The 22,870-nt window shown below is 41.2% G+C and overlaps 1 protein-coding gene across 1 annotated transcript in view; it reads left to right on the top strand.

Annotated features, from left to right (window-relative positions):
* Positions 1–565: 565 nt before the first annotated feature.
* WWTR1 (WW domain containing transcription regulator 1) overlaps positions 566–22,870 on the top strand; it is a 42,774-nt gene continuing 20,469 nt past the window's right edge. Inside the window, exon 1 of the mRNA XM_066193593.1 lies at positions 566–1,165. Coding sequence (XP_066049690.1) covers positions 777–1,165 — 389 coding nt within the window. The 5' untranslated portion in view covers positions 566–776. The remainder of the gene's footprint in view (positions 1,166–22,870) is intronic.

The raw sequence follows: 22,870 nt of genomic DNA, 5'->3' as shown, positions 1-22,870 counted from the left end.
CAGTGAGCTGGAAGGACTTATGATACAGCTCTGCACAGGACTCAGTACTTTTCAGCAAAGGGTCAAACCTTATCCAAACCACAGCGAAGTGGTTGCTGTCCATGGCACTACGGATGCTTCATTCCTCCCCATCGCCACAGCATCACTAAATCATGCAATTAAACTTGTACGTGAACTAATTCAAGCATCATTTTGCTTCCAGAAATCAGTATCACCCGTTATCTTTCTGAACAAGGGTTTTGGAGCACAGTTCATTAGCTTGGCAGAGACAAAGCGCTCCGGAGGCTCCCCGGGCACCAGGAGCTGGGGCTGGGCGGGGGCAGCGGCTCCGCGCGGGGTCCCGGGGAGCGGAGACCGGCCGATGTGCGCGGCCGAGGGCGGCACGGCCCGGGCGACGCGAGAGGGGGCGAGGGCGGGGCGGGCTCCGCCGGCCGCCCGGCTCGGGCCTCCAGGGCCGTCCCGTGCCCAAAGTTTCCGCGGCAGTTGCATAACTGCGGGCGGGGCGGCGCGGGGGCCGGGCTGGAGCCGCTGGCACTGCCCCCGTCCCGCCGCCGTCCCCGTCCCGCCGCTGCCCGGGGGCCGCCCCGCCCGCCCGGGACACCGGCGCGGCCGGCGGGGGCGCAGAGACACCGTCCGCCCGCCCGGCCCGCTCCGCTCCCGGAGGGCCCGCTCGCTCCGGAGGGCACGTCCTCGGGGGTGGCCCGGCAGCGGGGCCGGCCCCGGCCACCGCCCGCCCCGGGACGGCTGCGCCCGCCGACGGGCGGTCGGGGCGGACAATGAACCCCGCGGCCGCGGCCCCGCCGCCGGGGCAGCAGGTAATCCACGTCACGCAGGACCTGGACACGGAGCTGGAGGCGCTCTTCAACGCGGTGATGAACCCCAGGCCCAGCTCCTGGCGGAAGAAGATCCTGCCCGAGTCCTTCTTCAGGGAGCCCGATTCGGGCTCGCACTCGCGGCAGTCGAGCACGGATTCGGGCGGGCCGCCGCCGCGCCTGGCGCCCGTGCACGTCCGCTCGCACTCCTCGCCCGCCTCGCTGCCCGGCGCGGGCGCGGCGCCGCAGCACGGCCACCTCCGGCAGCGCTCCTGCGATGTCACGGACGAGCGGCCGCTGCCGCCGGGCTGGGAGATGGCGCTCACGCAGACCGGGCAGCGCTACTTCCTCAAGTGAGTGCGGCGGGGGAACCGGCGGGGGAACCGGCCCGGGCCCCGCGAGGGTTCGCGGGGCGCTCGCCGGGCGGGGTGACCTCCGGGTCCGAGGTCTATGCGACATTCCGGGGGGGAAATCCCTTCCCGGTGGGAAGAGAGAGACGAGGGGGAGCCTGGGGCTCTCCCGGAGCCCGGGAGAAGTCCTGCCGTACTTGTCGATTTCTTTTCTGCTTGGCCACACCTCCAAGATTCTGAAACTTAATATTTTTGAAAATAAATTCAATAACAGTTATTCCAGGGAGTTTCTGGAACGTGGGAACAGAGCTCTGCATGTCCCTGGTCTGCCGGGGGTAGAAGGGGCTGTGGATGGGTGGGAGCTGCCCGTCCCGGCTCCGGCCGCGGTGTGTCCCGAGCATCCCCGCCTGCGGGGACACGGCAGGAGCCGCCTTGTTCTACTGGGAGTTTGGGAAGTGTGGTGACACAACTGCCGTATCTCTTACGGCCAGTCATTTTAGCCGGAGTGTTTTATGTATGACAATTGACATTCGATTCAAAGGCATTTAATAGGCCTGAAAATACGTAATAGCTGTAATAAGTGCTAAGGCAACAGTGCCTTGTTTTGGTAGGTTCTGTAAGTCAGCTACAGATTCATTGCAAACTGAGTCGTACTGCAGTAACTTGGTAAATAAGATAAAATGTTTGCTAATGAAATAAAACATAAAACTAATGAAGCATCTAGCTGGGAGTTAAACTGCCCGGGCTCCAGGACATCATTTACTGGCTCACTATAGCCTTCTTGGTCAGAAGAGTAAAATCTTGAGTTCACATTAAGACATGTGTGGGTATTCAGCCATCATAAATGTCATACAGACAATGTGTGAGGGGAAAAGAAAAGGACAAAACTGTTTAGAAAAGTGAAAAAAGTAATAGTTTACTTGTTTGTATAATGATTTCTTTGCCTCGTGGGTTTGGAATCTCGAATTGATTACTCAAGAGCCCAGTCTCCTAATGACTCTGCAGAGATCAGATTTTTTGCCTTTTGTCACACTGAGCTACCAGCAAAGCACGTAAATACCTTTCTGTATGGCACTGTGTAGTGTTGATGGCACTGTGTGCATATGTCTCAGGGTCCTCACTTAGAAGTTTGTTATTAGTCTGGTTTGTCACCTAAATGAGAAGATCTCGTGTCTCTGCACTTAGGATGTATGTTTCTCAATAGAACAAGCTGCAGATTAGTAGCTGACTGACAGGAGCACTGTAACAGACCATTGATAAATAATTATTCAATATAAATTCTTGCTAGGGTTTGGTCAGGGAGTGTTTTCACATACCTCTAGCTAAAAATTGCATAATATAATCTTTGTCTGCTCTGTGTTTTTTGACTAATACCAAAATGAACTCATGTGGTTTCACCTTCCTGTCATGCGTTTCTGACCTAGAGACAGAGTTTTCCAAGTCGATGGATTCTTGTTGCCTAGGCCAAAAGTACAAGGCCTTTAGAAAATAAAAAGCATGGGTAAAAACTCAAAGTGGTTTAAAATATTTTTTTCCAAATCCTGTCAGCAGTGACAGGATACTCTGATTAACAGCATCCTTTTTAATATAAAATACAATATTCATTGTGCATGTAATTTGTTACCTAAATTAATATTTGTTTTGTTTCCCCAGTTTTATCTGTCCAATAGAACTTCTGTCATTTATATAAAAATTAATTGGAATAATGCGTTTCTTTATACCTTTAATGTATTTTGTTATACCCCAATGCTTTGGGGAGTAATATTTAGCTATTAAATGCTCACATATGAATTACAGTATTTTACAAATGTAAAAGTAGTCTTCAGGTGAAAATACAATTTAGGCTTGATTATGGAAAGCAGCGTTTAAAGCTGTGTGCAATAAAATAATAGAGTCAGGTGATGCACTAAAAATCGTATTTGATCAAACTCGGCATACAAGGTTACATTTCCCTATATTCAAAGAAAAAAAAAAAACAAACCAACAAAACAGTCAGTCCTTTCCAGCATAACAATGAAGATTTGTTTTTTGTCATTAGCAAAAAAAAAAAAAAAAAAAGAGAAACCAACAAAAAATAAAAAGCCAAATTAGGTCCTATTAAAGCCTTTATTATCTGTTGAAGTTTGGAATGCAATTTGTTGTATTAATACACATTTTCAATAATTATTTAACAGAAGTACTAGTTTGAGTTTCAATGAACAGTGAGCTAACCTTGTTGACAGGGAGCCAGCTAGAACTTGAAGCAGTTGCACTCCTGCATGTCAGTTCCTGCAGAAATTTTCTGGCTGTGACTGGAAGAAACATAAGTAGCCTGGGGACCACTCCACCCTGTAATTAAATACCAAACTGCACAAGTGGGGGCTGGAAAACAGGCTAATGAACACACACTTGCAGCAATGTTATCTAAAGCATTTTTCTGTGTGAGCATGTGTGGAAAAAAATGTAAGTGTGATTTATTTCTGATAAAAAGCATTTCTGTAGAGACAGGCCGGCTGCCTGCCCTTATGCCTGTGAGTGGGGAATGTCAGCTGGATATTGATCTCCACGCTGGGCTGTGTATACATATTCTGTAAAAGGAATGTTTCAAGTATTACTTTATGCCGGTTTGGGTTTAGGTGGTCCAGCCTCATATTTCAAATGAATACTGATGGTTTCATTTTTTCTCAGTATGTGTAGCGAGCTTCTTGGTCAGACTCTTATAAACAGATTTGTGAAACTTTTGCCACTGTTATCTTTATCATTGTTATTTTTAAAATGTTGCAGTAAACATTTGCCATACCAGGACATATTTGCCAGCAAGATCTGGTTGGGGATAAAGAGCCTAATTACTTACAATATTTCATTCACTCAAAATGTTCAGATTTTTTCTTACTGGTTTCTGTTGGAATAGAGCTTGATTTAACACATGATCAATTTTATATAACTAAGTGTGTTCAGCAGGACAGCAGATAAGTAATATAAATAACATAAATATAGAAAAAGTAACACAAATACAATGAAAAACTTTTTTCCTGAGAATGATAAAACAAATAGTATTGAGATAGCTGAACTGTTGAAGTGATTTTCTGATACGATTTTTCCTTGAAAAACATTTGTGTTAATTCTGTAGAGACTGTTATTATTTCACATTGGTGTTGTCCATGCATTCATCATGGAGAAACTTTTCCGTGTTGGGAATGTGGTTGCACAGCTGGCAGTGGGGGAGGAGATGGATGGTGCTTGAGGAGGTAACTCAGTTAAGCTCTGGTAAGAATGTGGAAGGCACTGACCCCTTTGTCCTGCCTGTCCGCAGTGCCGTCCCACAGGTGTGACCACTCGTGGCTGTGGTGAGTGTCCTGCAGTGGCGGCTCATGTGGCTTTGCCTTTCCTTGGTGCTTATGGAAGAGTGGTGCAAGGCAAGAGGCCGTGCATCCCTGCTGGCCTTGGTGTCAGGCAGTAGAGAGAGAGATTTCACAGATCCATGTGGCTTTTGGAGCATTTAGTCCACACCTTAAGAGAATTTTTTTTGTTCCTTGTTTCCAGTGGTTATTCCTGTGGGACTTGGAGCTTGACTTGTTCCCCACGCCAGCATCCCTTTATTAAAAATAAATTACAATGTGCTAGACAGTTCTAAGATGTAATACTGGCAATGGCTTTTAGCCTAGACTGTTGAGTGCATTAATGAGTTCTTAGAAGGCAGGAAAGCTGTGATACACCTCTGAAGTTTAATTGTCAGAAATACAACTATAGCTCACATTTACAACTCACTTTAGAGATACTTAGGAAGTTCTGAGATTGGAATGTACACATCAAAATTAAATTTTCAAGCTGTAATTGACAGCATTAGGGGTCTGTCTGATTGCTCCTCAAGTGCTGATTTAATGATGATGATCCTGGAGTTTCACTTAAAAAAACTACCGAGGATCCATTTCCCTATATTCTTCTTTGAATTCTCTGAATTCAGCAGTAGAAAAGTACAGAGTTTCTAATGAAGGCTGATATTTATTCATTTTCTGGTCCAAGATGGTATCTTTCCATGATGAACAGATTGGTTTTTTTGGAATCTAAAAATCATGTCATCAGTGCTGCTTAAAGGAATTTGGTGGTTAATGTGGAGCTTAATAAAATCTGAGGACGGAAGTAGATATGGAGTAAAATTGCTTCAGGGACGCATTTGATTTGCAGGATGTGATCCAGTTCCCTCTGATATATTTGACTTATGTACACTTTAAGATAATAAATTAATAATGTGCATGTGAAATTATTGGTTTAATGAAATTTATCTTAAGTTAGTCCTTCAGACATAGTGTTAAACCCGAAGTCCTGGAGTATTTGTGCATTAGTGGATGATAACTGTCATGCATTCACCTCATTAGATGAGCTGAAAATACAATTGCTTTATACATTAATGATTAGGAAATAGTATCAATTAGCATTTTCTTAGAAAGACGTCTGTAGAATTGACACAGGTGTTAGTTAAGAATGCTACCATGGGAACCAGACATTTTTTCTGAAACCATCTGCAATGGTTTTGTCTTTACTAATGGTTTGGGTTGCACAAAGAAAGCAAATGAATAGTAGGTTTATTTTTATCATGTTTGTGAGCTGCTATAGCCAACATCTAAAAGCTGGTCTGCTTGACCATCTTTACTCCATAGTTAGTAAATGAGAGTGTGGAGAGCTGTCTGTCTCTGGAGGTTATGGATGTGTTCAGTTTTGAGCAGGCTTGACAATGTAGAGTCTGTAAAGTCTTACTGTCCAGTTTTTTGCTGTTCACTCCTTCAAATAATGTTGGAAGAGTCAGTGGTTGGGCTTTGGCTTGTTTCCTTTTGGATGCTTTGGCTGAAGTTGAAAATTCTGTCTTTTTGATGTTGGGGCCTATTACAGGACAAGAGTTTCTTTGTAACAGATGGTTTGGTGCTCAGGGGCTTTGCTTGATTGGTAGATACAAATTGAACCAAAGCAATTAAATCCAAAGGAAATGTCATGTGGGCTGGATTTCAACATACAGACTTGTGGTGTTTTCCCTCTTCATTTAGAGAGAGCGAGAGAGGGGTCAGCATGATGTATGGTGGAGGTATTTGGGGTTGTTTGTTTGTGGATCTTTTTCTTTTCTTTTATTAACTCAAAGTCCAGACCTAGAGAACTCTTCAAGAATGGAAAACTTGGGAACGCTGCACTGACCTGCAGTTTTCCCTACCTATGACTATTTTAAAGGCCAATGTGATGGAAGCTGCGCTGCAGAGACAGATATAGCTGTGCTAAGAGAATTGAGCAGACTGTCTTGTGTTAAAACTGAAATAATTGCTTAGAGTGTCACCAGAAAATAATGCAGTATGAAGGGAGATGTGAAAGAGGAGTTGGCTGCTCCCATGTCGTCTTGGTTTGCAGCAAGTGCATCAGCAGTCACAGCACAAGCAGCAGTAGCAGAGCTGCAAGTTCAGACACAGCTTTTCCTGTGGTGACTTGTTTCTCTGATCTTGTCCGCTGAGCCCTCACTGTTTGCACAGTCAAAATGCTCTTTTTTATTTATTAGGTATTGATCTGTCCCTGATAATTTTTGGATGCTTTATTCTGACAGTCTTATAGGTTTGAGAATAGCAGGATGCTTCCCTGGTACAATTGAGTTGTCTCTTGTACCACAAATAATCATTTTTTCCTACCTGTGATCAATTTTCCTAGTCTGTCTACTGTTTTTTTTAAATAAATGTTCTATGTTCCTAATTTTCAATGATGGATTGGTGAGCAAAGGTGTAAGCATTACAAAATGGAGTGATAGTCCTCAGTCATGCAGTTCTTGAAGTTGTGTTAAAGTATCTTGTTTCCAAAACCAAAAGTAGTGTTTGAACTGTGAGCCTTAAGTTTTGTGTGAGCTTTTAAAGAAGTTTTCAAAACTTCTTGATTGATGTGTTTTCTTAGTCTTCACTGGCGCTGTGCAGCCCGAGTACGGCAGCATCCGAGCAGAAGGATGTGGGGATCCTTGGGAAGCTGACCCAGGCTGGAGGAAACAGCAGCGCGGTTCCTGTTGTGCTGCCGAGTGTGTCTCGTCGGAAATCACGTAATTTCTCTGTGCCTTCTTTTCTGGGCTTCATTTCAGCATCTGTTCCTGTCTGTGAAAAATCTTCTGTGTATTGAAACAGGCAGCATAATATAACTTAAATATTGCTTCATGGAAGTTGTTTGTTAAAATGCAAGCTTGCGCCCTTTTGTGTTCCCGTGGATCAGCTCAGACTTGAATCACCACAACATCACAGGCAGTTGCTGGTGATTCCTGATTGATTGCTGCCAGCAACAGGAGTTCAAAATCCCTGAAAAGGGAATACATATTGCTCTTTAAATATACTTCTGCTGTGGCTTGTTTACAAAAGCTAGCTATAGTTTGTACAAACTACAGCAACTCCCCAAACATTTTTGGAGATAGAACACGCAATACAAGCAAGACACCTTACCCAGCTGGAGTCTGTTAGATTTTCAGACCATATTTCCAAAGGTCTCTTCACCTGATAAAATCATCTGGCCTGTGTGGGTTGTATGTCGCCTTTTTTAAAAAAAGAATGAAAGAAAAAAGAACAAAACTGAACTGTTGGGTGGTGTTTGTTTGCCTAAGCAGCCTTTTGTAATCTTAAGGTAGAAATGCCAAAGTTGTTTTGAGAAGTTTCTTAAAATCCTGTATTTTCAAATGCCTCAGGAATAAAAGTGCCATTTGAAAAAAAGGGTTTAGATTGTCTGCTTAGTCAAACTATTTGGACAGAAGCAGCTTTTCTAATTTTGCCATGTGCTCCATATGGTTTATCTCAGAGCACACAGGCAGTTCTGTCGTGTGAGTGCCCATCTTTGCAGCCTCCTGCCAGTGCCCTCACCTACATCAGGTGTCTCTGGACTCAGACAAAGCAGGCTTTGCATCAGTAAATCAGTGCAGCCTGTGCTGTGTGGGCATCATCGTGCAGCTCTGTGGGGAATGTCGAAAAGGTCATCCCTTTGGAGCTGAGAAGCAGAATTTAGTGTGGGAATTCTTCACAAAAGGTTTTTTTATTTCACATTTGGTTTTGATACTGCATTTCCAATTTCACGTTTTTCTCATTCTATGGTGTATCTTTAAACAGAAATGTAAGTGCTTTTGCTTCAGAGATTGGGAAAAATATTTTTTGCAAACGAAGCAAAATGAGTGATGAAGAAAAGATGATGAAAATAAATGCCTACTGTCACTTAAAATGTAATTTCTAAAGGTGTAAAACAGGCTGGGTTGTATCGGCACATGTCAAAACTGAGGGTTTGATGGGAGTGACGGTGATGTGAAAATTCTGGAGCACATTTTCATTTTGAGTAAATGTGTGCCTCTACAGCCTACAGCTCTAACTGACCTGGCAGCCGAGGCAGCAGGAGGGGTACAGGGATGCCAGTGACTCTCACCATCCCTTCACACTGCAGAGGGTATAGGTGCTGTAATGCTTTGACAGCCATCCCTTTGATGAGGACTTTTCCAGTTGTGGGATGGTATTTTCACAGGTTCTGCCATCCCTGTCTCTTAGCCCTGACATTACCAGTAGTAGGTTATAATAGTGGATAAAGCTTAATTTTTATTAGATGTAGTGGAGGGCTCTCCTTTTTTTTTCATGTTTTATAGTTGGTATTTTGATTTTTGTCTGTCACTGGAAGACTTTAGGGAAATGGAAAATCAATGAAATTGTGCTATTGCAAGAGAACAGGCAATGCAAAACTTAATAACTAGAGTAAATGAGATTTTTAGTGAGACTGTTTACAACTTACTGAAAGCGCAGCAGTAAATCATTGATATTTAAAAGAAATTAAGGTTTTGTTAAAGATTCAGCAGTGAGACTAGTCAATAAAGGTGTGTATGTTGTTAAACATTTTCAAAGCTAGGAGAGATCCTGGTTTGAGATTTGTAACTTTATAAAAACTTTAGTGATTTTAGTCCCTAAGTCATAAATGAAGAAATATTTCTTGGTATTAATCATGCTAATGCTCACCCAAATATATGAAGAAATATTATTTTAAGCAGTCACCTGCACTGACTGAATAATTCACATTATTATGTTTATTGTTTTTCTGTGGTAGCCTTTCATTGAGGACAGAGGGAAGATCTAACTTTGATTCCATAAACTCTGTGTAGTTATATATCTTGTGAATTATCTGGCAGATTTGCCATGATGTTCCATTGCCAAACATCTGGATGAAGTGTCGTGCTGCCATGGCAGGTCCCTGTTCTGTATTGCAGCCTGGAAATGAGTGAGCAGTCTGGGGCAACAGAAGTGGTTTCAGGTGCTGTGTATTCCAGAAAGCAACTCCTGTGTTGGTTCTCTTGTCAAATAATTGCCAAAACTTAGGCGTTGGAATGATCCTGGTGCTCATGCTGTATATTTATGGTCAAATACTGCTCAAAACATTGAGTATATTTTGAGGTTTTCACATGGTCTTTTTTTAGCAATTATGACAGATCTTTCTTGTAACAAAGAGTTGGACAATAAAGGGTGAAAGAGAAGCATAAGTTTGCAGATAAAACAAACGGAGATGCAGTTAAGACACAGGAGCACAGTCAGTTTCCATTTTGTGCTACTTTTCCTGCAGATGCAGACATATGTTTGCGTTTATTTGAGTCGTTTTGTGGTACTGCCTGGTTTGCTTTACTAAAAGCATGCCTTCTACTGAGGATATTGTCTCATGAACATTTCCTTTTTCTGTCAGGATGGCTTCTACTAGAACAATATTTTCAGTGCTCTTTTTTTATCTTAGAGAAACAAATGTGTGATTCATTTTTCTAGAAAAACAGGAAGCTGTGAAGTAGACAGACGGGAAAAGAAATGCATACTGTTACTTAAAATGTAATTTCTAAAGGAATAAAGCAAACTGGAAGTAACTCTTTGTTATATTCTTGGGGGATATTACAGTTTTACTGTTTTTCTCCTGTTATCTGAACCTCATGCGAAGAACAATTTAAGATAATCTTATTAAAAAGAACCCCAAACCCAAAAAACAGCTACTCCAATGAAAACTTCAGATGAAAGCAGCTTCAAGACAGCAGCAGGTATTTTGAAAGCATGCAGCCTCTGCACCTTTCTGAGTGATGTTTTCTATGCCCACGTTCAGTATTGCTGCACTGGGTCCAATACAGATTTTGACCACAGCGAAGTACTTTTCAAAGCAAAAGAAAAGACCAGATGGGGAGATTGAAGTTGGGAGTTCTTTCTGGCGTGTATGAGGTTGTGATTTTTTAAAAATGGAATGATGTGATTAATGGAAAAAATGTTCCAATTAATTTTAATAGACTGAAAAGCCCTGCGTATTCATAATCAGGTTACTTAGCCTGGCTCTTTTTTTGGTTTTTGTTTGTTTGTTTTTGTTTGTTTGAGTTTTTGGGGGTTTGTTTTTTGTTTTTTGGGGTCTTTTTACTGTAGAAATGATTGATCCTAGAGGCAGATTATTGTCAGCTTTGCATGCAGATCTGTTCCTGTGATCTTCTGGGGTGCTGGAAATATTCACGGACGTTTTGCACCTGTAAAAAGCAGAATGACTGCATGTTGGAAGGGAAGTGGAGCATTTAAGAGTCCCATACCACAGTAATCATTGCAGTAGGATTATGGTTCTAAGTACATGCAATCCCAAGTCATAACTCAGTGGTGAGGTGTTGATGCTGTGCTTATCACTGGTGCCAGTCCTGACCTTGCTGTGAGTAATCTGGTCCTCCATCCTTTGTTACAGTTCTTTCCTCCCTGGGGGCTGTAGCCTTTACTGAAATGCAAGAATTAGAAATTATTGAAAAATTATTCCCTTAGCACAAACATTGTGAAAACTTTAATATTCGTTCTTCATATTTTAATACCTATGACAGAGGGATGCATCCTACGGAAAACTCAAGCTAAAAGACTTCTGTTATTCTTGCACTTTTGTACACTGACAGATGGGAGATGAACTTCCTCAGAACTGTAATGAAGTAGCTCTGTTGAAAATGTGTGAAGTTCAGTTTTGGCTTCTGCAGATAAGTAAAATACTGTGTGGAAAGATTATTTTGACTGTATTTATAAAGCACCTGCAAAGCGCAGAACCATCAGCAATGCCTCTGTTTTATTTGGTGTTTTTTTCTTGGTGACTGTACTGGGAACAGCAGAGAAGAAGAAAAGTCTGAACTGAATTTCCTCTTGGGGCCATATGGGAAGAACATATCACTGCAAGAATCCCACCTGATACAGACCCGAGTTTTTCCTGGCTGTTGTGCAGATGCCTGTTGTGGGTTGTGTTTTAGGGACTGGCAGAAGGGAAATGTTTTCTACTCATTCAGTTTCCAGCATTTTTATCAAAAGGAAAAGTTGCAAAGGTGTTTCACCGTAGGGTCTTTGAGACAAAGCTATGCCAGTTTTTAAAATTTAATTTATATGTGACACTTTACATAAACAACAGCTTAAAAAAATATTAATGTTAACTCCTGAGAGTTTGCAGTTTACAATTACATTATTTCTTTGAGACATTTGAATAACAATTCCTTTGATAGTGTAATTCCACATGGCATATGCAAGAGTCTTGACCTGCCAGATCATCACCTGCTAGGCCTAAATAAATCTTGCAAATTCTCCCCTTTGCTGAATTCTTTACTGAATTCTCACTTCAAAAAAAGAGTTTATTTCAGTTTAACATCCTAATATGATCACCGTATTGTAAAGCATTTAAATACAAGTATTTCAAAATCCAGATACAAAGTTTACTGATGTGTAATTTTTAATTCTAAGGCGTTTTGGATTTTACAGGGAAATGTTTTGCCTTCATGAATATTAAAGAAGAAATACACAATGCAAACCATGTGTAGAGCTGTTATATTGTATGGTGATTTGATTTGAAAGAAAGATGACAGGCTTGAAGTTTTCTTGCAAAAAAGTTACGAAAAAAGTGCCTCCATGTTTTAGTGCAGTCTGCATGCACAAAATAGGCAATTTTCCACACTTGGATATGAAGAGTTTGGTGTTTAATTCATACGTTTGGAATGCTTTTTTAAAAAAGTGAACTGTAATGAAGATCAATAGTAAACATTTTAAAGAAGCATAAGCAGTTGATGACAACACAGGTTTTTAATACATTTTGTAATGGATTGTTAGTCCAATGCAAAAATATTTGGGCTATATTTTAGCATATTGATTTCCAGTGGTTGCGATAGGACTGTGGGCAGCTGATCAGCATTGCAGTCCAGTCCTTTGCTGTGTGATGGTGGAGTACGACATTTGCTCTCCATTGCCATACTTAATTTTTGCTCTTGGTAAGTCAGGAACTTTTAATACTAACTGTGAGCTGGAGCTGGTTGAATCTGGCTGAGTCCCAGAGGTGTTTATTTGGGAGGTGCTAAGTGAGTGGAATATTATTTATCATTGTAAGAGACCTACAGGACATTTATAGAACTGTAACTGAAATTGGTGGATATAAGCCATTATTTTTCCTTTGTAGTTCCAAGAGTCACCTTTAACAGATCCATTCCTTTGTATCACATGTCACAATGATCAAAATAATAGCTTTTTTTGTTGACATGACGTCTGTAATTGGTGGAATGACTAGACCGTGTCTTGTTATTAAGATAATTGTACTTTCACTTCATGCTTATTATTTAAAGTAATCTAAAGGAAGAGGATGGTCACTTTAAACACAGATGAAGCATATGTAGTTGTTCTTCAGTTCACACAGCTGGTTTAGCCTTTCTTCTCTGTATGGGGCCAAACCTCAGATATCTGGGTTAGTGGTGCCATGAAAGGGCTACACATTTAAATCCAGGGCTGATAAATGACATACCTCCTAGGTAAACAGTATCTTAGGTATTGGAAAATACTGTGACATTGGAAATAACTAAAAGCAACCGGGGTATAGTGGTTGGACCAATTGGATGGGTAAGATGAGAGCAGATTTTAAGGGAAATGTAGAAGATAATTTCCCCCTCCTCTTGGGGGTTCACTTGGCAGGGGCCCACGAGCTGCACTCGGGTTCCTGATGGTCTGACTCCCGCTTGGCTTTTGCTCAGGTTCCTCCCTGGGAGGAGCAGGGAGCTGCTCTCCTGCCTGGTCTCCATTCCTGCTCCTGGTGGCAGTCATGGAGAGAAGGGGCTGCAAGTGGCCTCATGCTGCTCTTGCTCTGTCCTTGTCAGTGGGACACTGAAGCAGCTCTGCCTGGTTCTGTGTCCTGGCTTCATTATGTGCGAGGACAAACAGGGCTGCACAAAGTTCTGTCAGCAACGCCAGCAGCCTCTGACTTCATCTGGGTTGGAGCTGTGGCTTTGGGGGCACCAACCTGACGTGTGGCTTGAGTCCCAGTTCAGTTGTATTCAAAAATAAAGACTGTGATTTTGTTTTGGCTGATGTAAGCTGAACTGAAAATGAAAACAAAGGATGATTGCTCTTACGACTCAGGTAATAATCCGATTGCTTTCATTATTCTGAATTATGAAACTGTCAACATATCGTTAAATTTTACAAGCTAAATTTTTTAATAGGACTCCTTTATTACTCTCCCCTGAACTCAGTATAGCAATAAAACATCACAGATACTCATTACGATGAGAGAACACCTTGCAGGTCATATCTTAATTTGTATTCTCACGGAGTTTCTTTTGCCTCCTAGTGGTTTATTTTTGGTCAGAGGTTCATTTTCACTTACTGTTTGACTTTGGATATTACAAAGTCTTTGGCCCCTCTTGAAAAACCGTAAATTATTTTAAGGCTTTGAATAATAATAAAGTAAAGTCCAGCAAAATAGTTATGATGTCAAATTGTAAAGGAGGGCCGATGTACTGAATTTGTGCAGGTTGGAGAGCAGGAAACTGAGGGATGACCTCGTGCTGTCTGTGAATTCGTCCTGGGCGGAGCAGGCAGAGGTGCTGGGTGCTTCTCCCTATCCCCTGGCTGTGATGGGGAAGCTCAAACTGGACATCAGGCTAAAGCTCTTCACTGAGAGGATGGTCAGACACTGGAACAAGCTCCCCAGGGAAGTGGCCCCAAGCCCACTGTTGGTCGAAAAGTGTTTGTATGACTCTCAGATAGCTGGTTTAACTTTCAGGTTGCCCTGTGTGGAGTCAGGAGTTGGACTGGATAATCCTCATGGGTGCCTTCCAGCTCAGGATATATGTTTTTATTAAATAATTCTGCATTTATTTATTAATGCGGGGGGACTTTTTCAGATAAGAAGTTGCTCTGAAATATTTCATTCCTACTAGATTTTAAAAACCAGATTTTAGGTACCAGATTTTAAATGGTGTATTAGGAAATTTTACAGTACTTAGGACACTGGCTTTTAAATTATATTTTTCAGTGAGTTGTCAGCATTTTTTGTAGCTATGATACAACATTTTAGTCTTTAAAAAGTCACACCTTTTCTGAGGGTAGCTAATGTATTTCTCCAGCCCCTCCATATATATACACATGTCCCACACTACTCCCCAGTCAAAATTGTATTTGTTAGCCAGGTTGAATGTCTAGGCTAAACATTGTCTGATCAGTCACTCTCTTGCATTCCTAACCAAATAGATTTAGGGAGTGCATCTGACTTGCTAATAATATGTGTAATTTGTGCTGCCTCCATTTGATGGCATTATTCCTTTTGAATATGGCACGGTCTATTCCTGTGACATGTGCCCATCTTCTCATACCAGTAATCCTCAGACACGTGTTCCTTGCACCCCATTAGAAATCAGTAAGATGCACCTACATTGCTGAACATCTGGTATTTTTACGCATTATTCTGAGCTTAAGGGAAGCCTCGTTCGTCTGCGTTTGTACTTACAAAGATTTCTTTTCAAATAGACTGTGTTCGGTTGGAATATTACTGCAGTGTCAGAAATTACAGAAATTCCTTATGTTCAGGTAGATCTTACTTGAAATTCTGGTCTCATTTTGAAATTCTCATGTACAGAAGAGCGCCAGTGCAGAGCTGTCACTGTAAGCTCAGGTCAACTGTCAGCTTTGAGAGATCATTTCTTAATTTTGGGAATGTTTTGTTTGAGAAAAGATTTGGTCTTTTAACCAGCTCCTGCTTTTCGTCTGTTTTTCATGGCAAATGATCACATTTCCCAACCATTTGCAAACAGTGACTGTCTGGCAGGATTTCCTGGATACACATTAGTTTTGAGATTGTAAAAGGTCAACTTTCTGAACTCTGGCAATTAGTGTGGTTATTTGTCCTGCCTTTTCTTCCATGGGAACTGATCAGCTCATATGGAAGGTAGAAATAGTGTCCAAGAAAAATTCATCTGCTAGCTAATCACCTCCACCACGAATCACAAAGAAAAAAATAATCCAAGTAGGACATCTCCTGACCTTTGTGTACTAAAACTTTCTGAACAGCTGGAACCAATATGTTTGGAGTCAGAGTTTTGTAAGAAGCTTCTGAAAAAGTTATTCATAACCTGATCCCATTCTTGTCTATTAGAGTGAGGTACTGAGGTCCTGGCAGCACGTAACTCATAAGTTGGAGTTGTGTGAATAGAGGGCAGTGGATAACTAGTGCTGACTGTGAAAAGAATCATTTCTTTTAGACCTTTTTTTTTTAAAAAAAATATTTGAAGCTGACCTTCAAAATTAAGATGGGAATAAAAACAAGTAAACCAACAGATGTTTATAGAAATTTGTTTCTTGTGACTCCAGTGGAAGAAGTGATGGGATTTTTCTCATGTGCATGTGCCGTGTAAGAGATTGAAGCCATGGAAATTCTTCCATGCTGTGAGGGAACCCTCTAAATCGGTAGTAGGGAATAGTAGACAAGAAGCTGATGTTGATAAAAGACAGGGTTTTGTCATTATTTGCATAGAATCCATCAGATATTTCTTCAGGCTCTGAAAGTGAGGGCTGTGTTTGACTAGCAGAAGTCCTAATGGATTTCTTAATCTTATAGGGAAGAGGAAAGAGTCATGCTCCACATCCCTTAGCTCCAGCCGTTGAGTTTGGTTATTGCTTTCCTTTTCCTCACCTTCTGAGGACTTACAAAGAGGGCAACATTCTGTTCTACCTTTTGTCTGTTTAAGAATTATGTATCTCCTGAATTGTCTGTTTTCCTTACTGTATTCTCAGTAGTAATTAAATGGTCCAAATGGAGGAAGTAAGATAAGTCCTGATGCATTCAAGGTCATGGTTGTCTCAGCATTCATTTAAGTGAAACAGATTTTCTCCTATTGAATTTATTTTACAGAGGAAATGCCAAAGGCATCCTGATAGCTGCTTTCTCCCCCCGTGGTGTCTGGAGCCTTTTTTCTCCTATATGAACGAGATCTGCAAGTTTTGGATTTGTAGGGTTGGGGCTGGAGGGGAGCAACAAGCAGCTTTGTTGGTTGTTTTTTAGGTGTGGATTCTCACTGCCTCTGGTGTCTGCAGGAATGTCACCAGTGCCACTGGCTTGCAGGTGGGTCAGTAGAGACCTTTGTGGAGGGTTTTTTAGACCTTGCAGAAATGCTTGGGCAGTACAACTCCATCAAGTAATCATTTGTTCATGTCCTTATGTACATAACTGCACATGATAAAAGAAATTTGTAGTGTTTATTTAACTTTAAACGTATAAGTCTGAAACAATGGTTCTTACAATCCTGTAATTAATCTGCACCATATAACGCTTGAAAGGATAGCAGGACAAAATACCAGAATTTGTTGGATAAAAATAAAAGTGTGATGCATTGAATCGTGGGCAAGTGAATAAAACTTCAGTGTTTACAGGTACGAGTCACAAAGTTGTTCCTGATGATATTGCAGTGACACATTATTTTCTAAAATACTGAGAGATTTGAATGGCTTGATACTTTAAATAATTCTATCTACCTTATAACCACTGCTGAGGTAGATAAATATATATCCAAAGTAATTTTATTCATCTAAATAGTTCTGTCTGTGATATATTGAATGAAATTGGTTGCCTAAACATTATTTTAGTTGGTTATGTTGTAACTAAATCATAGGAGAAAATGCTTTCGCATTTGCTCTTTGGCAGAATAAAGTCTTGTTTACAATATGTAAATCTTGGTTAGGGATTTGGGTCATGGAGGGAAAAAAAAATTAGTATCTGGTTCTGTCTGTTGTGCTGTAGTTACTGGCATGCATATTAAAATATAAATATTGATGTCTGTGAAGTTCAGAGAACAGAAGTTATTTTGATCTTTTTGGAGCTTAATAAATGTACTGACCTGAAAGCTGAGGTTGTGAGAACGATCTCTGACTGCAAGCTGCAGTACCAGGAACTGCTTTGCACAAGTGTGTGTATTTTGAGCCAGTGTGCAGTTTCTAGTGAAGGAGGATTGTCTATTTGGGAAAACTGTTCCTCAAACCAATCTATGTTATTGTTTGGAAATCCTGACCAAGCAGTTCAAAAGCTTGTCACAGGAAAAAGTTAGAACAACTGCTGTGCATTTGTAGAAAGAAATTCTAGAGACTGTGGTAACAATATTTTGTTGTCTTTTGAGGAAATGCTGTTCTCTGTATGATTTCAAAATCAGAAGGTACGCATGATTGCAGATGGACCTACTTACGGAGTAGAAAATAGTTTTATTTCTGCAACTAAAACCTTTTACAGAAGTGTACTTGAATATATTGCAATGATCTGAAGCTCTTGACAAGTTATTCTTCAAATTACAAAGCAAAAACAGTGCACAATTGTTAGTTTAATAGTAAAATAGTGTCTTCTTGGTATTATGTTAATTAATTCAACCCTCTAAATTCTCTGATTAAAAAGGCACCAGACTAGAAAAAAAATCCTTTTTTTTTTTTATTCCTTAATGAACATGCCAAAATGCACAATGCCCCGGAAAGATTAATGGTGATTTTCTGACAGACTCAGAAAGCAAAACATGAAATAACAATCTAGATTACAGAGGAGAATTTTGGGACTAAATTCCGTGGAGTCATACATTTCTCTGCTTCTGGCCAGTGCAGTAAAATGTAACATTAGGTATTTTTTTGATAACTTCAAAGGCATTTTGTGTCCTGTTTTGCTCTGGGTTGTTTTTCTATCCTAGAATCTGTTCTTTCCTGGGGAAGATTTTCAATGTGTCCTTTTAAGGGAACTCTGTATAGTTAAGGGGGAGTTCTTGTTTATGTATTAATTTCTACTAGAATGCAGAACATGTTAAAGTAATAACAGCTTGTCTAGAAATGCCACTTGGGTAGTCAAAGAGTGTTCATTAGGTTGGGCCACTTCTCCCATTCTTGTTACAAGGCAGCACCAGTTTATATTTTATGTATGCAGACCATGATTGTTCTTGAATATGGTCCCTTTTGTCATGACTTTTGTATCGGTAAAGTGAGGCATTCACAACAAGACCCGGTGACAGCCCTCCAGCTCAAGTAGAGGACAGATAGTTACCTTTCATTCTATTACCTGTTCAACAATTTCAGAAACTGCATGCATCTGTAAATGTCGTGTATCTCTCACAAAAGAATGCTTTGTCTTCAAATTGGTACATTTTCCCCCAAATAAAATAAACATGGTTTTAATAAAATCATTAATGTTGCTTTAAATATGAGTGCTGCAGGCACTCACCAAGTAAACAAATGCATTAATGCTATTATATGTTGTATACGTTAAAAAACCCTAAGAATGTTCTATATAATAGCTTCATTCAGTACCTTTTTTTTCTTTCTCTCAAGAAATGGGATTTCATCCAAATTCTAAAGGTTAAGTTGTCAATGGAACTCAAAGGGCGTTTTGTATCCATTTGTATAACTAGTTTAATGTTTTTTAAGGCCTCCATGTATGCCAACAATGGAATCAGTCAGTTACAGGGGAGCTTAGCAGGACATTCTCAAAGTTCTCTTCACAGCAAATTATGCTGAAACTAATTCAGGAAAAGAGCAATTCTCTTCACTGAAGGAGTTACTTAGCGTAGAGTAATAAATATTCAAATACAGATGTAATGTTCCAGCTTCAAGATCAGAGATGATGATGAACATGCAGCAGGAGAACAAAGTCTATGGTTCAATCAGTTTAATAATTACATTGTGGCCGCTTGTTAAAGCTTCATGTAATTTTCATGAAACATTATCCGTGTCTGAAAAAGCAAGTGCCATGAATTTGATTAGCTAAAACTTGTGAGCTGGAGTACTGCAGAGCATCACTTGAATTCCCACAGCAACAAGTGGCTGAACTATTGAATGTTACTGATTTCTGCACTCGAAAGGAAAGTGATTGAGAAATACTGGATTTTATATTTGTGTGCTTTTAGTGATGTAAGGAATGATATGTTCTTGTTCTTTCCAACTGTTTGACACTGTCCCAGCCATTTCACAGCTGATGTCCTGGCTGCAGGGCACTGTTGAGAGCAGTGGCCTGGCTCTGTCCTCCTCTTTCCGAATCTTTTTCTCCATTTTCTTCACATGAGGCTGCAGGCTCAGGCAGATCAATCTGTTAATCTAGCTGAAACAATCAGCAGGATTTGTTTCTGCAAGTTCAGCGAGTTGACCGAGGTGTCCATCCTTATCACCTTGGCACCACAGGCAGTTGGCAGGAGCAGCTGCCCTGTGGCACTGTGTGACCATGGAGCAGGCTGTGGGCTGCAATACCATCCACCGGCATTCAGCTGGGACCTTCAACTACCTCATGCATCATTTGTGACTTAGAATGCAGAAAAATGGAAGAGGCTTTAAACCTGGTTTTATCTGTAACAGCCCAAGTGCCATTTGGTCTGCCCCAGACTTTTGGAAACCTCAAGAAACCTCAACATGTTGAGGCGCCTGTGCTAAATAGCAGAAAATATGCTGTAGCTGTCTGATTTTCCCATCTCAAAGTACTGTCCCATGAAAGGAGCATCTTACCCAGTTGTCAAGTTGTGTCTTCACAAAGTAGCTAAAGAAAGGCCCTAGTCCTTCATCTTCTTTTCATCTGTTTTAGTGCTTCCTGGGAAAAAGAAGTAGATTTTTATCTGCATATAATTGCATGAAAGGGTGTATGTATTTGAAAGTAAGAAAGCCCCTCCAATCTGCACTAACACTCCCCCCATGCCTCCCTGTGATTCATAATATGCACATACTTAGGGTGGTAGCTGGAGTCACAGGAAGTTTTGAACACAAAAAGCAATACATATTTCATAGATGCAGGGGCTGGATGTTTCAAAGTACTCCCTGAAAACTGAATACTGCTACTTATATTGTACCCCTGATCTGTAGAATAGCCTTGCAAAACCACACGGCGATGTCTGAAGTTGCACTGTGATGATTTTCTCATAATCTTTTAAATATAGTTTATTACACTTGTCCTTAAAAGAGAGTTTGAAAATTTTGCAGTAGGTGTGGGATAAAGCTGGGTGTTAGTTAAAGAAAATACTTTGTAGCACTTTAGAAACAGTGTCTTTGGATAGTGAAATGCACTTAGTGAGTAAGACAGGTACTCTCTGGAGAAAGTGTGTGATTAGATAATTGACTGTGGTATCACAATGCATGACTGGAAGGGAATGAAGAGAAGCTAGCACTGAGTTAGCTGTGTTCATTATGTTAAACTTTCCACATTCCTTTTTTTTTTTTTTTTTTTTTTTTTTTTTTTTTTTTTGGGTAATGTGAATATAAACTGAAAAAAATCTGAGACAACTGCCTGCCTAGTGACATTGATGCGTTGCTGTCTGCACAGTCTGGCGTGTAAACTGTTGATGCCAATCAAGAACTTTTCCCAAACATTTTCTATGTGGGTTCATGCCAGTGTGAAGCTCATTGTCTTTAGCAGGATGTGATTCAGAAAATAATTTAACTCAGTCCCATTTTCACTTAAGTTTGAATTTAACAGAGCTGTAAACAAGTGACAAGCCATTAAAATTGGTCTGTCCTGCTGAAATTGTAGGATTCTCAAGTGCTTGTAAGAGAAGTGACTGTCTCTTACATGTCTGAAGGTAACTCCTACATCACACGGACTGCTGCAGTCTACTTAAAGAGTTACAGTTATCAAATGCACAGGTGAATGCATGGCATTAGGACATGATGCTGTACTTTCTGTAAAGTCTTTTCATGGTGTGATGAGAGCAGAACTTGGCTCTTGAAATTTTCCAGTCTATGGTGAGAGAAGGGGGAAAGCAGCATGGCAAAGGAAGACATCCAACTGCATCTAAGGACAGAACACTGTATTCTCATGTAGTTGTTGGACCACGTCCTGCTTTCCCAGCAAGAAGCATTCTCAAATTCTCTTTCAATACCCAGGAAAACACACAGCACATGTACAAGTGTTTTTATAAGAGGTGATCTAAAATGCTTCTCATCTACTGTTTTCTAGTGAATAATAATTTCCTCCTGCTTTTGGATTGGAAGGATGACAGTAACAGAAGTGCATCCCCAGGTGTGCAGAGCCAGCAGGTGTTGTCACAGGGTGACCTTGGTGGGACAGGCATGGGGACAGTGCTGAGGGTGACAGGCTGTGTTCGGTCTGGCAACAGTTGCTCGTTTTTGTGGTGCCCCCAGCCAGTCCTCCCACCAGTTCCAACAGCTGCCATAAGCTGCTGTGAAGTACTGCCTAATTATAGCATTTTCTTGATCCTCTTGATCCCCTCCAGAGATTCCTGGCCCTACCCTTGGCCAAACTCATCACCTAAAGGCAAGGCTCCATGGAGGTATGACAGTGGCACCACTGCTGCTGCCATCCTTAGGGAGGAGGTGATGCTTCCGTGCTGAGCGCTGGGTTTGGAGGACTCTAAATGTCCCGATAAATGTAACTGCTGCTGGTAAGCGTTTAGCCCAGTTTGATAGTGCAGTGTCATATATACACACAAATCCCGTTAGTTTCTGTGAGAATTGGACGTGTGCACATAGGGTAATTGTTTCTAAAGCTAAAAATCATTTCCATTCATATCTTGCATTTTCCTCGCCTGTGACTGTAAGACATAAAGATCACATAACAAAGAATACTAGAGCTAAGGTTTTTAAGAAGTAGATGATACTAGACTTTTACAGATGCCCAATATTTTGTGAGTTTGTGCACGGTTAGCCTTTTGCTGCTGCATCCTGCGTGGTGGTGGTTACTGGAATAGTGTGGGACTTGGCTCTGGCTGTAGTTTTACCAGAAATTGCACTGCAGTACCCTGAGCAAGCTCAGACAATAGACTCAATTCTTGTATCCCTGAGGTAATTTTCTTAAATTTAAAAACCTTCCCGTCTGTATAAAGGCGAATCTGCCACATCACACAGCGTCAGAGCAGTGTGAATGGCCTCTGACTTCCAGTACACTTTCTTTCCGCGCTGTTTTTGTTTACAGGGAGCAGAGGGACAGAGAGAAGGTTGGGCAATGCTTTGGCTCTGCTCCAGGAGATGTAAACAGATTTCCCAATGTTTGGCTTTGGACGGCTGGAGGTGCTCCAAGGCAGTGCGAGTGTGGCTCCCCGGGAGGGGGGATTATGAGTCAGAGGTGAGGCTGTGCGTGTGCTGAGTCACCCGCTTCCCACTCAGCAGCAGCTTCACTTTGATGTGGCTCCGTCCTAAAACCCACTCTCAGTCCCTTTGTTCAAGCCCTGATAAAGTACCCCCAAAAGGCTTGACGCTGTTCGTCAAACTCCGTGTTTGTGTTGTTTCAGGTGATAGTGCACTTACAGAATAATCAGTTTGTCTTTCTCAGTTCCCCTACAGATGATGAGTTGCTCTGAATTTCCTAACACCAAAAAAAAAAAGGTCTGAAAATAGAACCCACTGAGATACGTTGGTTGTTGGAGTGAGTACAAGCAGAAAGAGAATTGGTGTCCCTCATGCTGATTTAAACTCACTGAGATGTCTCGGCCCGGCTGCAGTGCAAGTCGTGGATTAG

This window comes from Chamaea fasciata, unplaced genomic scaffold, assembly GCF_029207755.1.
Source record: "Chamaea fasciata isolate MVZ Bird 193981 ecotype frontalis unplaced genomic scaffold, bChaFas1.0.hap1 SCAF_11, whole genome shotgun sequence".
NCBI classification, from domain to species: domain Eukaryota; kingdom Metazoa; phylum Chordata; class Aves; order Passeriformes; family Sylviidae; genus Chamaea; species Chamaea fasciata.
This window is presented reverse-complemented; position numbering and strand designations above follow the sequence as displayed.